Source organism: Rhineura floridana, chromosome 5 (genome assembly GCF_030035675.1).
Source record: "Rhineura floridana isolate rRhiFlo1 chromosome 5, rRhiFlo1.hap2, whole genome shotgun sequence".
In the NCBI taxonomy this organism is placed as follows: domain Eukaryota; kingdom Metazoa; phylum Chordata; class Lepidosauria; order Squamata; family Rhineuridae; genus Rhineura; species Rhineura floridana.
In genome coordinates, this window is record NC_084484.1 from 151,377,584 (window position 1) to 151,391,354 (window position 13,771).

Genomic DNA, 13,771 nt, shown 5'->3' on the forward strand with positions numbered 1-13,771 from the left:
GAAGGAGGAAGGCAGCCAGAAGCAGCAATCAGCCAGTCTGGTAATCTACTGCTACAGCCACAGTTGATCCCTAGACCAGCTGAAATTCTGACTGCCTTCCTCCTTCCCGTGCTGCTACTCCTGCCAGATTGACTCTTCAACCTAATTGCCTGGGCAGTGGCAGCAGCACAAGGTCTAAGCCTTGTGCAATCCTCCCTGCCCTTCTCCTTTGCCCCCACCTAACATGGAGAGGGGAGGATTGTAAAAGGCTTTTGGCATGCTAATTTTTGCAAGCAGGTGGGTGAGCAAAGCAGAGCGAGCAGGGATAGCAGCCTCTAGTTTGTTATAAAGATTATAAATACTAAAATGAAAGCAGAATTTTATTCAGTTTTGGAGAAAGGCTTTAGAGCAAATATGAAACCTATACATTCAAAGCAAAAGCTGCCTTTTCTTTAGACCTTGGTCTTGTTTATAGAGCAGCACTAATGACTTCGTAATCTGCCATTCTTGGATTTTTCACTTCTGACTTTGCAGGGACTGCAGCACAAGTGTAGTTTGATACAATTTTAATTTCCTCCCATTTGTTCTTGCTTTTATTTGTTAATTCTATTTGTATACCACCCATAAAACCAAGTTCTCCGAGTGGTTTTACAGAAACATTAAAAACATACAAATACAATTCAAAACTTTACACGACAAAACACTAAATATAAAAAGATATTTATCTTTATAAAGATATAAAGATCACAACAGCAAGAACAATCTAAAACCAGTGTAAACACAGCAGCTAAAACAATATAAAACCAGAAAGGGGGGAAATATTCCAAAATTACAATCACAAGGTGTGTGGGGGGGAAGGTCTTCTCCTGGTGCCTAGAATACCATAATCTAGTCTCTCCTTTCTCTCTACCATGCCAATGTGCCCAAGCATTTGTATGCATGGATAAACACAGCACAAGAAGAAAGCATGGTCTGGCTGTCTGCTCATGTGCTCATTTTCTTGTACATGCTATATTTCATATGAGATCAGTTTGGGGCTATTGGTAAGGTGCATGTGTGAGAGAGAGAAAACTGGCAAATGTGCATGCTCCAGTTCTGGTATTAATTTTAGAAATTCTTCATATTATAAAAAGGGTGGGGCAGGCTAATTTCTCACAAAAATGCAAAGAATGGTGTCTGTATATTTGTACATTTTGGCTCACATCTCAGGTTCTAAAAATGCTAGAAACTTACTTTAAAGAAAAGAAAGCTGGGGATTATGGTTCATTCTGGGAGTACCAAAGAAGGCCATGATACCTGTGGGATGCCAGGCTGGTGATTCTTGCTCTAGAACAAGGGTGAGGAACCTGTGCCTCCTCCCAGATGTTGGTGGACTACAATTCCCATCATCCCTGAACATGGGGCACGCTGATTATGGCTAAAGGGAGTTAAATTGCCCCAGGTTCCTTGCTCTAAGAGGCTCTAGAGATGTGAAGGCCAGGGAAAAAAACCAGAAAAATTAGGGGGGGGGGAGAACAGTTTTACCCCGTTTTTTTTGCCCGAAGCCTTTTTTGCTTTTTTCCGAAAAACTGAAAAAAACTGGATTACGGAATGTTTTATTTTAGCATGATGAATGAAATGTTTCATTGAATCTTGGTCCCCCCTTTTTTCTCAGTTCTTTTTATGGGAATGGATGCTTTATGTCTGCTTGACACTGTGGAGAACTAGGGGAGACATAAACATTTTTCTTTGTTATTAATGTTGATGGTTTCTTCTGTTTTTTAAAAATTGTTTTTTGCCTGCTCCTCATAAACTGGCAAAATGAACAAGGTTCCTTACAGCTCAGGTGTTCCTTACAGTTCAGGATCTTGTGGATCCATTTGTTACCAAAAAAAGTAAAAAATTTAAAAAGTAAATTCAATTTGTAATAATTGTTTGAATAAAAATGTGATAATTTTATGCCATACCAACTTGTACATTATTACATTTGATGTTCCTGAAGTAACAAAGTGAATTTCAATCTGTAAAAAGTGCTAATATTGCATTTTTTCAATTTTTCTGAAAAAAACCAGGGAAAATGGGTTTTTTCCATGGCTTCAAAATTTCCAGAAATTTTACATCTCTAGGAGGTCCACAAGTGTTCTGCCGAAATGCAAAACACTAATTGTAGGGCTCCATGTACTGCCTTCAAGTCGATTCTGACTTATGGCAACCCCATTAACAGGGTTTTCATGAGGCTGAGAGGCAGTGACTGGCCCACCCAGTGAGCTTCATGGCTATGTGGGGATTCGAACCCTGGTCTCCCAGGTCATAGTCCAACACCTTAACCAGTACACCACACTGGCTCTCAGGGCTCCATAGAGACTACAAAAAAGAGTGCTGATTGTCTGGGAGATAACTTACTTGATCAAACTGGGGGTCTTCTCCACGCTGCAGAGATTTGCTCAAAGGCTTTTCCTACAATAAAACATGAATAAATCTATTATTTAAGGAGCAACATGGTGAGATTTTCTTAGGCTTTAGCAATGTGATCATTTTTAAATCAGACAAGTGAAAAGCCCATACTTACTATGGTTTGTACAGTCGAATGAAAAAATTCTTTAAACAATTATTACCGTTTTAGTTTCTTTATGCCACAGTTATTTTAGGTACTGTGATATTTTTTTGGGGGGAAAGACATTTACAAGTTGAAAAGCTGTCATTTATTGCTCAACAGATTTTTCTTTGACTGGACATTTATTTTCACAAGAGAAAATATGAAATTTATTGTTTACATTTGAGGTTTACATTAGATTTTTCCTCATTAAGAGCAAACATAGTTAAAACAGCCCATATTCATAGGCAACGATTCATAGCTGCATTACAAAGAGTACAATATATCACCATAATATTAGCAAGAGAAAACAAAGTTTTATGCATTTTAAGAATGTTTCAGATCTTCCCTACAACCAGACAGGACTCTTCAATTCTATCAAAGTAAGAGTATAACTGAAATGTGATCCAGAAAGGAGGGACAGGACCTTCTGAATGCTTAGTATAAGAACAAACCAACATTCACTGGGAAGCATCCACTGGAAACATCTTCTTGTGTGACCCCTATTGAAATGAATGGGGATTCAACAAAAGCATAGTTATTCTTCCAATTCCCCAAACGATTTGTCCATCTTCGTCTATTGGATGCTAGCAAAATGATTTCACTGGTAAGAAACTAAAGATTTCTCCTTAAGATTCGTGGGAAACAGACCATTACAATCTTTTGGCATTATACTAATGTTGAGGTACAATAGAGATTGGACAGTATATTTTTTTATGAATGTATGCAATAAAAACTTATAAAATAAATCATCAATATCCCTATTTTAACTACAGCACTGAGCAAATCAAGTGCACACATGAGCTGCATGACATGCAATTCTAACCACAGTTTAGCATTATACACACAAAACTCAGGCTTGTGTGCTCCCCCCTCCTCTCTCCTCTTCCAGTGAGACTTCAAAGACATTGGAAACTTTTACTGCAATTTTCAATTAGCCACAGGTTTTCATTACAACTGAACCCAGACAAACTGTGGTTATTATTAAGTATGGTTTAGTGAAACAAGCCAGCTTCAAATTGTGATTAATGATACCAGCTTGTTTCACTAAATTATAGTAACCATAAACCACATGCCGTGCCACCATTTTCGTTTTGACATAACTGTGGCAATCAAAAATTGAAGCAAACACTTCCAATTTCATTGCTGCAGCCATGCCAGGGAAGGGAAGGTGAGGAGAGAGTGCATGGGACCAATACTTATGTACATGACACTAAGCTATGGTTTAGTGTTAACTGTGAACAAGGTCAATGGGTCTTATTTCATCATGCAGGGAAAATGGAGGGATGCAAGGGGAGCATTAGTGAGATGTATGTTCCTCTAACAGAGTCAATTATCTCTAGGTGAAAACTCATGTGAGAGAAATGTCTGTGCATAAACAGATCAATATGGGTATGGTCTTATCTTAAAATATTTAGCAGGACTGTCAATCCCAGAAAAATTACAAATATGCTGTTTTGCAAGGACAATCAATTGCTTTATCAACATAACCATACTGAGCAACCTTTAAAAAAAAAAAAAGATACCCCCTTAACAGTATAGGAAATAACTCTGAACTACAGGAAACGCAAATGTTTACAGAAACAACTAGTACTTTGAATCATTAAACTAACTGTCTCAAAAAAAAAAATTCTTACTGGGTTTTATCTCGCACTACCCTTCTCCATGTCTTGATATCCACTGCTGTGCCTGTTACAAAAAACTTTTTTCCTCTGAAGCTCCTATTATCTAGGGCAGGTTTCCTGTTTTAGCTCACCCCTGTGACTCTATAGCTTTCCAAACCTGTTCTAATTCTCTCTTACCCATTAGTTTCAGTTCTCTCATCTTATACTGCTTTAATTATTTAATTCTTGATCACTCTAGCTCAGTTTTACATGCCTGTTTCCAACAATAAAGCTACGTATCTGTTTATTTCTCCAAGCCTCTTTGAGAATTTAAAGTGCCTCACAACTGTCAAAGATGCCAGATTGGTAACAGGGACCAGACGATTTGAACATATAAAACCGATTCTGGGCCACTTGCATTGGCTGCCTGTATGTTTCCGAGCTCGATTCAAGGTGCTGGTTTTAACCTAGAAAGCCTTACATGGCTTAGGACCACAATACCTGATAGAACACCTCTCCTGACATGAACCCACCCGTACACTACACTCAACATCAAAGGCCCTCCTCTGGATGCCTACTCTGAGGGAAGCTGGGACTCTGGCAACAAGGGAGAGGGCCTTCTCCGTGGTGGCCCCCAAATTATGGAATGATCTCCCTGATGAGGAGCGCCTGGGGCTGTGACGCCCTTCCCTGGCTCTCACTGTCAGGTTCCTACCTGCTCGTGGCTACTGCCTTTCACTAGGCACCACCAGGGACTCCACCAGTCCGGACTGTCCTTTTTTTTGGTTTCTCTCTCCGCTCTAGCACAGATCTCAATAGATCCCCCTGCTAGGCAGCACCACCAGTCACGTTCTACAACCAATGTTCCCAGAGACCTTGCCTGAGTCTCTCTATCCGGTTACATTCGTGACTGCGTGCCTCTGCTGTTCCCAACCCCCTTGTATCAATGCAGATAACTCATAACTCAGGGTTGCTCTGGATACTTATAATGTTATCTTCTCCTCTTCACCGCTGCCACCATTTGTTACTGTTTCCCTTCAGCCTTGGTTATTACCTTACCCTCCCTTCTGCTCTGTGAAACCCCAGCCAAGGATCAGGCCTTCGGTAAACCAAAATAGTATTTATTAAATAACATTAATAACCAGATAACTTTGATAATGATCTACAAGCTTATGGTTTCATCTATTACTGTGATATTTGACTTATTACTAATCCGAACTCCACCTCCCTCTTTCTCCACACTCTCCTGACATACACCAACTCACACACACCTCCAAACTCCACCAAAACAACCCACTCACGTCCCCCCAGATTCAACTGTCATCCTTCCATTTATACTCTCAGCCATCCAAACACTCAGCCAATCATCCAGCATTTTACTGCTCATTTACTCCCCCCTCCTCTTTCATTCCACTTACCATGTATCTTCTATACAAACAGCACTTACCATATATACATTAATACAGGAACATCACAGGGGCCAACACTGTTATCTTTTTGGCACCAGGTCACGACTTTCTTCTTCTCCCAGGCATTTTAGCATGTGTTTTTAAATTGTTTTTAAATTTTTTAAATTGTGTTTTAAAATTGTTTTTTGTCTTTTAAAATTTGTATATTTGTTTTTGATGTTTTAATTGCTGTAAACCGCCCAGAGAGCTTCGGCTATGGGGCGGTATATAAATGTAATAAATAATAAATAAATAATAAATATGAAGCCAACTAATAGTGGACTAGTAAACTTTGCCTAGAGTCTTTTGCAAGATTAGGTCCAGACAAAGCAACTGAGAACAGTCAAGGAAACAAATCAGTACTAGCACAAAAGACTTCTAGTGTCATAGTCTAGAATCATCCAAATCTGGGCAACGCATCCACAGAAAGAATTAACTAGCAGCACTGAAGTCTGGGCACAATGTTAATGTTTAAGAGATTTGCATAAAAGAGGAATAAGCAGGAGCCACACACTAAGTGTAGAAGGGCATAAACAGCCAAGCAAGCAGACAGAAGACAGTGTTTAAAGGCTAATTCTCATGACCCCCCTTAGCAAGTGGTAGCAATGGTTTCCCAGTCAATCCTTACTATGGCTACCACGTTTTGAGGCATGCTGATGCTGTGCAGTGTGGATCCACTTTTTTGCGCACCACTATAACACATCTTTTTGAGCATTGTGGAGGCATACGAAAAGCTCAATAATACTGAGTTCTACATATGGCTTTTGGTGTGCACTAGTGTTGCCAGATCTCCAGATTTTACCTGGAGATTTCAGGTGTTGGGGGTCCTCCCCAGGTCTCCGGGGCATTCACCCATCTCCAGGCAGGCAAGAGGTCATCACACAGGAGGTCATGGGGCCACACAAGAGGTCACAAGAGAGGCGGCGGTGGCAGCAGCACATGAGCCCAGGACTCCACAAAGGTTAAGCAGGAGGGAGGCCTGTAAGTGCCCAACACGGGGTGCCGACGAAAGAAGGTGGTGAGTTGTGGTTTAGGAAGGAAAGTGCCTGGCGGAGTGAGTGGTGTGGGGGTGGAAAGGTGCCTGGGAGAGTAATGGGGTGGGCGTAGGAAAGTGTATAGTGAGTGCCCTGGGCCAGTACCAGGCATGACTGGGCCCTGGGCACCAGCATGCCCCAGGCCTATGGTGCCATAGCCCAACACCACCCCATACAGGTGGAGCAGAGCTAGCACATATGCCTGCCATCAACCAAAATAGCAGCAGGGGCATCAGCCCCTTAGGGAAACCCACCACCACCATCTTGGGTGATGGCAGGTATGTACGCATAGCAGGCATGGCATTCACACTGACAGGAAAGGTAGGCGGGGAGTGTGTGTGGGTTTATTGAAGCTCGCACTGTCTGTATTAGGAGGGTACCTAGGAGTTCCCTCTCCACACTGCTGTGTATCATGGAATGGGAGCACCACCTTCCCACCCTAAGGAGGGGCTCTTCAGGGGCCCTCGGTCAGGGCCCAACCTGGCTCCGGCACTGCCCCTGCCCTATGACATCACTAGGGCCCCTGAAATCTCAGAGTTTGCAATGCAGTGCTTCTGACCTGGCAACCCTAGTATGCACAAAGTTACCTCAAGTGTGTGGCTGATGGAAAATCCACCCCTGCCACATGCTGGGAGAGTAATTAGAAAAGGACCACTAACAAAAACAAGTAAACAAGATTTGACACTGAGCAGATGCAGAGCCAAGCCAAAGCTGGTCTAAGAGAAGAGAGACAGGCTGGCAAGTCAGCACAGGTGACTTTATGAGCTCTCAGCTCTTAATAGTTTCTTCCAGAATTTACAATTAATCAGACCAGGGCACAACTGGGAGCAATTATTCAGATGAAGCAGAGCTAAGGTGCAGATGGACAGGACTAAAGATAGCTTCTAGGTTTTGGAGATGCTTGAAAATGCAGACTGACTGCAGATATAGACATCAAGGGGAGGGATTGTGGCTGCCCATGCCATTTTGGATCTCTGATGTGAAGCTCTGAAGAGCTCACTGACTTTCTCCCAGCCTCACAGCTGAGCATCAGTTTCAGATAACATTGTTAGCTATATCAGTTGATATTTTGATATATTCTATCTACATGTCAATAATATAGAGTTTTCAGACACATTATTTATTGGTATTGTTCCTGTACTGTGACATATTTTTAGACCCAGATACACAAATCCAATTTTGTATTGCTATTTATATATGTAGGTTGGGTTTACATTTTCTTGTTCTTTCATGCAAATACCAGACACCTGAAAACGAGTTACAGCTGCCATACACTGCCCCTTGTAGGATTTCTCACCTTCCAACTTCTACTAAATTATCCCTATTAAAATTCCCCTCCAGTTTACATTTCAACTGCCTTCCAGAGATAAGCAAAACTACACTGAATCCACAGAGCACATATTTTATTTGAGGAAACATTTTACCAGTGTAAACTACATAAAAAGCAAAGCACTAATGATCATTTTTGGTCATGGTAATCATTTTTTGTGACAATTTTATAGATGTTACCTGAGAAAATAAATCCTTTGAAAGTAATCCATACTTTGTATTTGCAATTTGTATTTGGTTTTTGATAATGTATGGGATGTAAAGCAAGAAGAAAGCATGAAAAGATGAGGCTGAGAGCAAAGATTAAGGATTCCTTCTACTACAACTTTTACATCTTTGGTCTATAAAAATGGCATTAAGTACAGCACTACAAATCAAAAGCAGCCACTTTGACAACAAGAGCATTATCATTCATGTCAAAGCCTGGGGAAATTCATTTAGCACAATCCTATAAATTCTGTGCAAAATAGTCCCCCAAATCCTCATTAAATATGCACACACCCAAATGCTAATGCCAGCAGTTCCCAAACTTTTTCCCCTACAGACCACTTGAAAATTGCTAATGGTCTTGGTGGCCACTAGATGTGTTCCTGGACATTACTCTTTAACAGAAACTTTACTACCAGAGGTAGGAATAACATAAAAACACAGATAGGTTCTTACACCACAAAAAAGAAGAACAGCTCAACATGTTTAGCAAACTTTTTATTCAAAACTAACAATATGCATGTCTAAAATGAAACAATCTGGTCAGGTAAACCTTGCATAAATAAACAAAAACATTTCAAACCTTCTACAGACCACTTGAAGGCTTCTTCCAAAATGCATCCAGGGATGCCTGCCTTGCCTTTTTTCTTTTATCATGTAGCATCTTGCTGTAGCATTCTAAAACTTTGAGCGCAGTTCTCCTCACTGTACAGCTTTGCTCACAGTCAGGATCTTTTACTGACAGAACCTCTAAGGCATGAGACATCTCACTTAAACAATCAGGCATTAAATGGTGTTCTCTCTCTATCATCTTCCCCTACACTCGAGCAGGCAGACACCACCCTCACCCCCCCTCTGTGTGTGTGTGTGTGTTATCCTACCCTACACTCAAGTAGAGAACGGAGGAGGAGGAGGAGCAGGGGTGCTGTTTTGAGTTGACAAAGGGGAAAATGAGAACAGAGTAACCCAACCTCAAATCACAGAAGCTCTTGGGTGTTGGCAGGAACGGAGAAAGAACTGTGCATTGCTCATGTAAAGGATGACTTCTTAGCCATTTCTCTCTCCCCCTTTATCTGTCTTTCCCCCTGTGAAGTGTGTGTGCATGTAAATCTCAATGAAACTGTGATTATGGGCAGCTGTTTTTCTTCCAGCACAGCAGTTGAGCCGAACATACACACACACACACTTATGGAAAGAGGGGAACAGAGACAGAAAGGGGGAGAGGGGTCAGAGCTTCATTGAGCAGGGCTGAGTGGGCAGGCAAAGGAAGGATGCATCCATCAGAGAAGGAGGAGAAATTAACCAGCCTGTTGTCTTTGCTAACCCTGGCTGAAACACACACACTCTGCTCTTCTCCCTCCCTCTCTTTCTCTCTCTGTCTCTGATACCAAGCAAAAAGGACTGATGGACTGTGGCTGCTGTAGGCGCCTCTCATGTGCAGCTGGAATCGCACTCCTTGCAGGGTCATGCAGGTGCATCTGCAGTAAACAGTACTTCTGAGGCATCAGAAGCACAGTTTACAGCAACGGCACCACCCAGGAAGGGTTGTGATTCCAGCCACACATGAAAGAGATGCCTGCAGCAGCTGCCACAACCCAGCAGGCAAGAACTCACATTCTGACAATGTCACAGTGTGTACCCCACCACCCCAAGCCCAAAAAAGCCTTCACTGAAAGGAGCTTCATTCCTGGAGGATTCGTTAACTGAGATATTATTGTATTACAACTTGAATTCCATAGAATGGAAATCCATAGAATTAAAATGGTAATACAATAAAATATAAAGAAATAAAGAACAAAAAATGCAATTAAAAATCAACATGAATAATTAATGCAACAGATGTGCCATCTCCCGTCTTCAACCACAAATCCAGACATTCTGGGGACTTGTGAACCACTAGTGGCACAGGGCCCACAGTTTGGGAACCCCTGGCTTAGTCACTACTGAACAAAGATTTTGGAAATGAAATTGTAAAGAAAAACAAATCATGTGAACATTCAAATTGCCCACTGAAAACTTTAAATATAAATTAAAAATAAAACAAAAAGCATACCACATAAATGTTATTTTTCCCACTCAAATGTCACAATAAACATTATCACTGATGAATAATACTTTGCTTGCAAACTGGCAATTTGTCCACAATGTTAAAAAGAAAAGGATGTGGCCTGCTATCAGTTACCTGAATAGGCATCAGTTAATAGGTGTCAGTTAATATTCACCACTGAAAGGGTCTCCCAGGAATGTGAGCCTCCTTCATCCCTCCCCAACTCCCACTAAGGAGGAAGAAAAATGAAAGGTTTTTCCCAATTAGGCCAGAGAGCTGCCTGCCTGCCTGAATCTTCTGCCTTCATTTGATGAGTGGGGAGTGGATGATACCAGTTGATTGGCAATGGAACCCAGCACAAGCTTTGTTGGGCAAGATTGGGCAAGAGATAAATTGTTGGTACTGAGCCAAGAAGGGAGGAGGGTTGATGACAATCTTGCTGGCTGCACAGGAAACAAGAGAAGGATGTGGTAGAAATTCAAGGATGCGCTGTCCAGGCTAGTCTGGCACAGGGCAAGGTTAGTATATCTGACAGATTTTGAATGCAGCAGCTGAAAAAAATGAATGAAATACAGTTTTATTCATAGCTGTCCTAGTTTTCATGTATCTATGAATTCCCTGGATCCCCTTCATTTGCTCCCCTCCCCAAATTTAGCTATTCATGTGTAGCTATGAAACAGAACATTAGCAAAGTACAGGGAAGTTCATTTGCCCCTAGGGTGAAAAATACTAGCCTCTACAACCCTGTTTTTACTCCATCTGAATCTCTCTGTTGCTGATTTATATACTAAACAATGACGTCATCCAAATCTTGAACAAAATGGTAGGTTAAATCCAGGGCCAAGAGCTACAGCTAGCACTATGAATGAAGAAGGGGTTTATTCATTTCAAGCAATTCATCACCTTTTGGGTTGAAGAAAATCTTACATAAGAACCAAAGATATTCAGCTTCCTATATTTATAAACAAGTACTATTTGCATATTCTGGAATTTCTATATGAAACTCTCTTCAACATGAAAGTATCTAAAAATAATAAAAAGCTGGAAAAACTATAACAGTCTATTTATTTGCCAAGGTATAATTTCTGCTCAAACAATAACAATAGAACACAGGAATTTCAGGCCTCAAAACGCTCTTAATGTCACCATCATCTACATTATATCAGAAATAAGTAAGGATAAAAACCATTCCTTGTAGATTTTTTTCAGGTTCTTAAAATTCATAGAATCATAGAATAGTAGAGTTCGAAGAGGCCTAGTCCAACCCCCTGCTCAATGCAGGAATCCAAAATAAAATTGGGGATTAACAAAATGTAGTAAAACTGCTGTGCAAATGTAAATCACCTCTGTGAATAAAAATAAAAACCCTGGTTTTGTCATGTAGCAGAAGGAATCACTAGAGGCAAACAGAAGGTCAGCCCTGGGTAGGCTATTTCATAAAGGGGGTGACCAAAAAAAGGCCCTGCCCTGTAAACCAGCTGACTTTAAAGAGAAGACCTGCTGAACGAAACAATACTTACAGAACAAATGGATATAACAATATTAATCATGATTCTCCCCAGCCCAGTCTAAACTCTTTCTTGCCATTTCTCCTCATATATTTTAAATTTTATGGTCCAATCTCATAAATGGACAGATTTCAGCCTGCGCTGACTTCAGGCTGCATAGCTCATCCTGACAGCATGTGCAGCTGAACCTGCTTTTGCCATGTCTCTGTAAATGAGGCAATCACAACTATGTGCTTTAAAAATGATGAACCACAACATTTGCTTCAATTGCCTGAACTCATCAAAACGTATCTTCATATAACCAGGTGCTTTCTTACATTGTCTGGATTTCTTTTTCTTTTTACAGTTCTAAAAAGAGCCCTGTGAAGCATTAACATATGCCTGAATGAATAAAAAGGACACTGCTCATTTCAAGACAAGATTGCAAATGTAGTTTTAAGATTTAATGTCTCTGGGCAGAGTCCACTGAGTTTTAATTAGTGTTGTGCAAAGCCCAGGAACTAACTTTAGATTTTAAAAAGCAAGACAATGGATATAGACAATGGATATTAACAATGGACAATGAATATTAATGTGGGTTTAGAAAGCATCATTGTAATCCTCAAAATACTTGCAGTAGTGAATTTGTTGTAGGCACAACCAAAGAAGCTAACTGGAAGGTCATAGAATCAAAGAATCAAAGTTGGAAGGGGCTTATAAGGCCATCAAATGCAACTCCCAGCTCAATGCAGGAATCCAAATTAAAGCATACCCAACAGGTGGCTGTCCAGCTGCCTCTTGAATGTCTCCCGTGTTGGAGAGCCCACTACCTCCCTAGGTAATTGGTTCCATTGTTGTATGCTCTAACAGTTAGAAAGTTTTGCCTGACGTTCAGTTGAAATCTGGCTTCCTGCAACTTCAGCCCATTATTCCGTGTCCTGCATTCTTGGACAATCGAAAAGAGATCCCTGCTCCTCTTCCCTCACTCTCTTCTCAAGGATATACATGCCCAGTTCTTTCAATCTCTCCTCATAGGGCTTTATTTCCAGTGCCCTGATCATCCTTGTTGCTCTCCTCTGAACCCGTTCCAGTGTCTGCATCCTTGCATCGTGTCTGCAATGTCCAGAACTGGAGCAGTGCCAAATAGAGGGGAACCAATACTTCACGCAATTTGGAAACTATACTTCTGTTAACGCAGCCTAAAACAGCATTTGCCTTTTTTGCAGTCACATACTCACTGTAGACTCATATTCAGCTTATGAGCAACAACAATCCCAAAATCCTTCTCGCATGTAGCATTACTGAGCCAAGTATTCCCCATCTTATAACTGTGCATTTCTTTTTCCTAGGTGCAGAACTTTGGTCTTATCCCTATTAAATTTCATTCTGTTGTTTTCAGCCCAATGCTCCAGCTTATCAAGATCACTTTGAATTTTGTTTCTGTCTTACAGGATGTTAGCGATCCCTCCCAATTTTGTATTATCTGCAAATTTTATAATCATTCCCTGCTCCTCCTCATCCAAGTCATTAATAAAAATGTTGAAAAGCACTGGGCCCAGCACCAAGCCCTGCAGTTCCCCACTCGTTACCTCCCCTCAGTTTGAAAAGGAACCATTGATAAGCACTCTTTAAGTATGATTCTGTAGCCAACTGTGGATCCACCTGAGAGTTGTTCCACCCAACCCACATTCAGCTAGCTTGCTAATCAGAATATCATGGAGCACTTTATCTAATGTCCACAGCATTCCCACAATCTATGAGGGAGGTTACCCAATCAAAATAATGACATAGGATTAGTCTGGCCGGATTTGTTCTTGATAAATCCATGTTGGCTTTTAGTAATCACTGCATTGTTTTCAATGTGATTACAGACTGAATGCTTTATAACCTGCTCCAGAATTTTTCCAGGGATTGATGACACCTGACTGGTCTGTAGTTCCCAGGTTCCTTTTTGAACATAGGGACATTAGCCCTACTCAAGTCATCCAGCACTTCACCATCTTCTACAATTTCACAAAGATAATAGACAGTTCTGGTTCTGAGAGTCCTTTTGCCAGTTCCTTC

The 13,771-nt window shown here is 41.0% G+C and overlaps 1 protein-coding gene across 8 annotated transcripts in view; it reads right to left on the reverse strand.

Annotated features, from left to right (window-relative positions):
• Positions 1–13,771, reverse strand: part of FRY (FRY microtubule binding protein) — a 367,201-nt gene that overhangs the window by 206,979 nt on the left and 146,451 nt on the right. For 7 of the 8 annotated variants that reach the window (XM_061628447.1, XM_061628442.1, XM_061628443.1 and 4 more), the window contains one exon: positions 2,362–2,415. In XM_061628447.1, the coding sequence (XP_061484431.1) occupies positions 2,362–2,415 (54 nt within the window). Of the gene's footprint in view, positions 1–2,361; positions 2,416–8,756; positions 8,797–13,771 lie in introns of those variants that run through there. The other variant, XM_061628448.1, reaches the window with a different exon arrangement.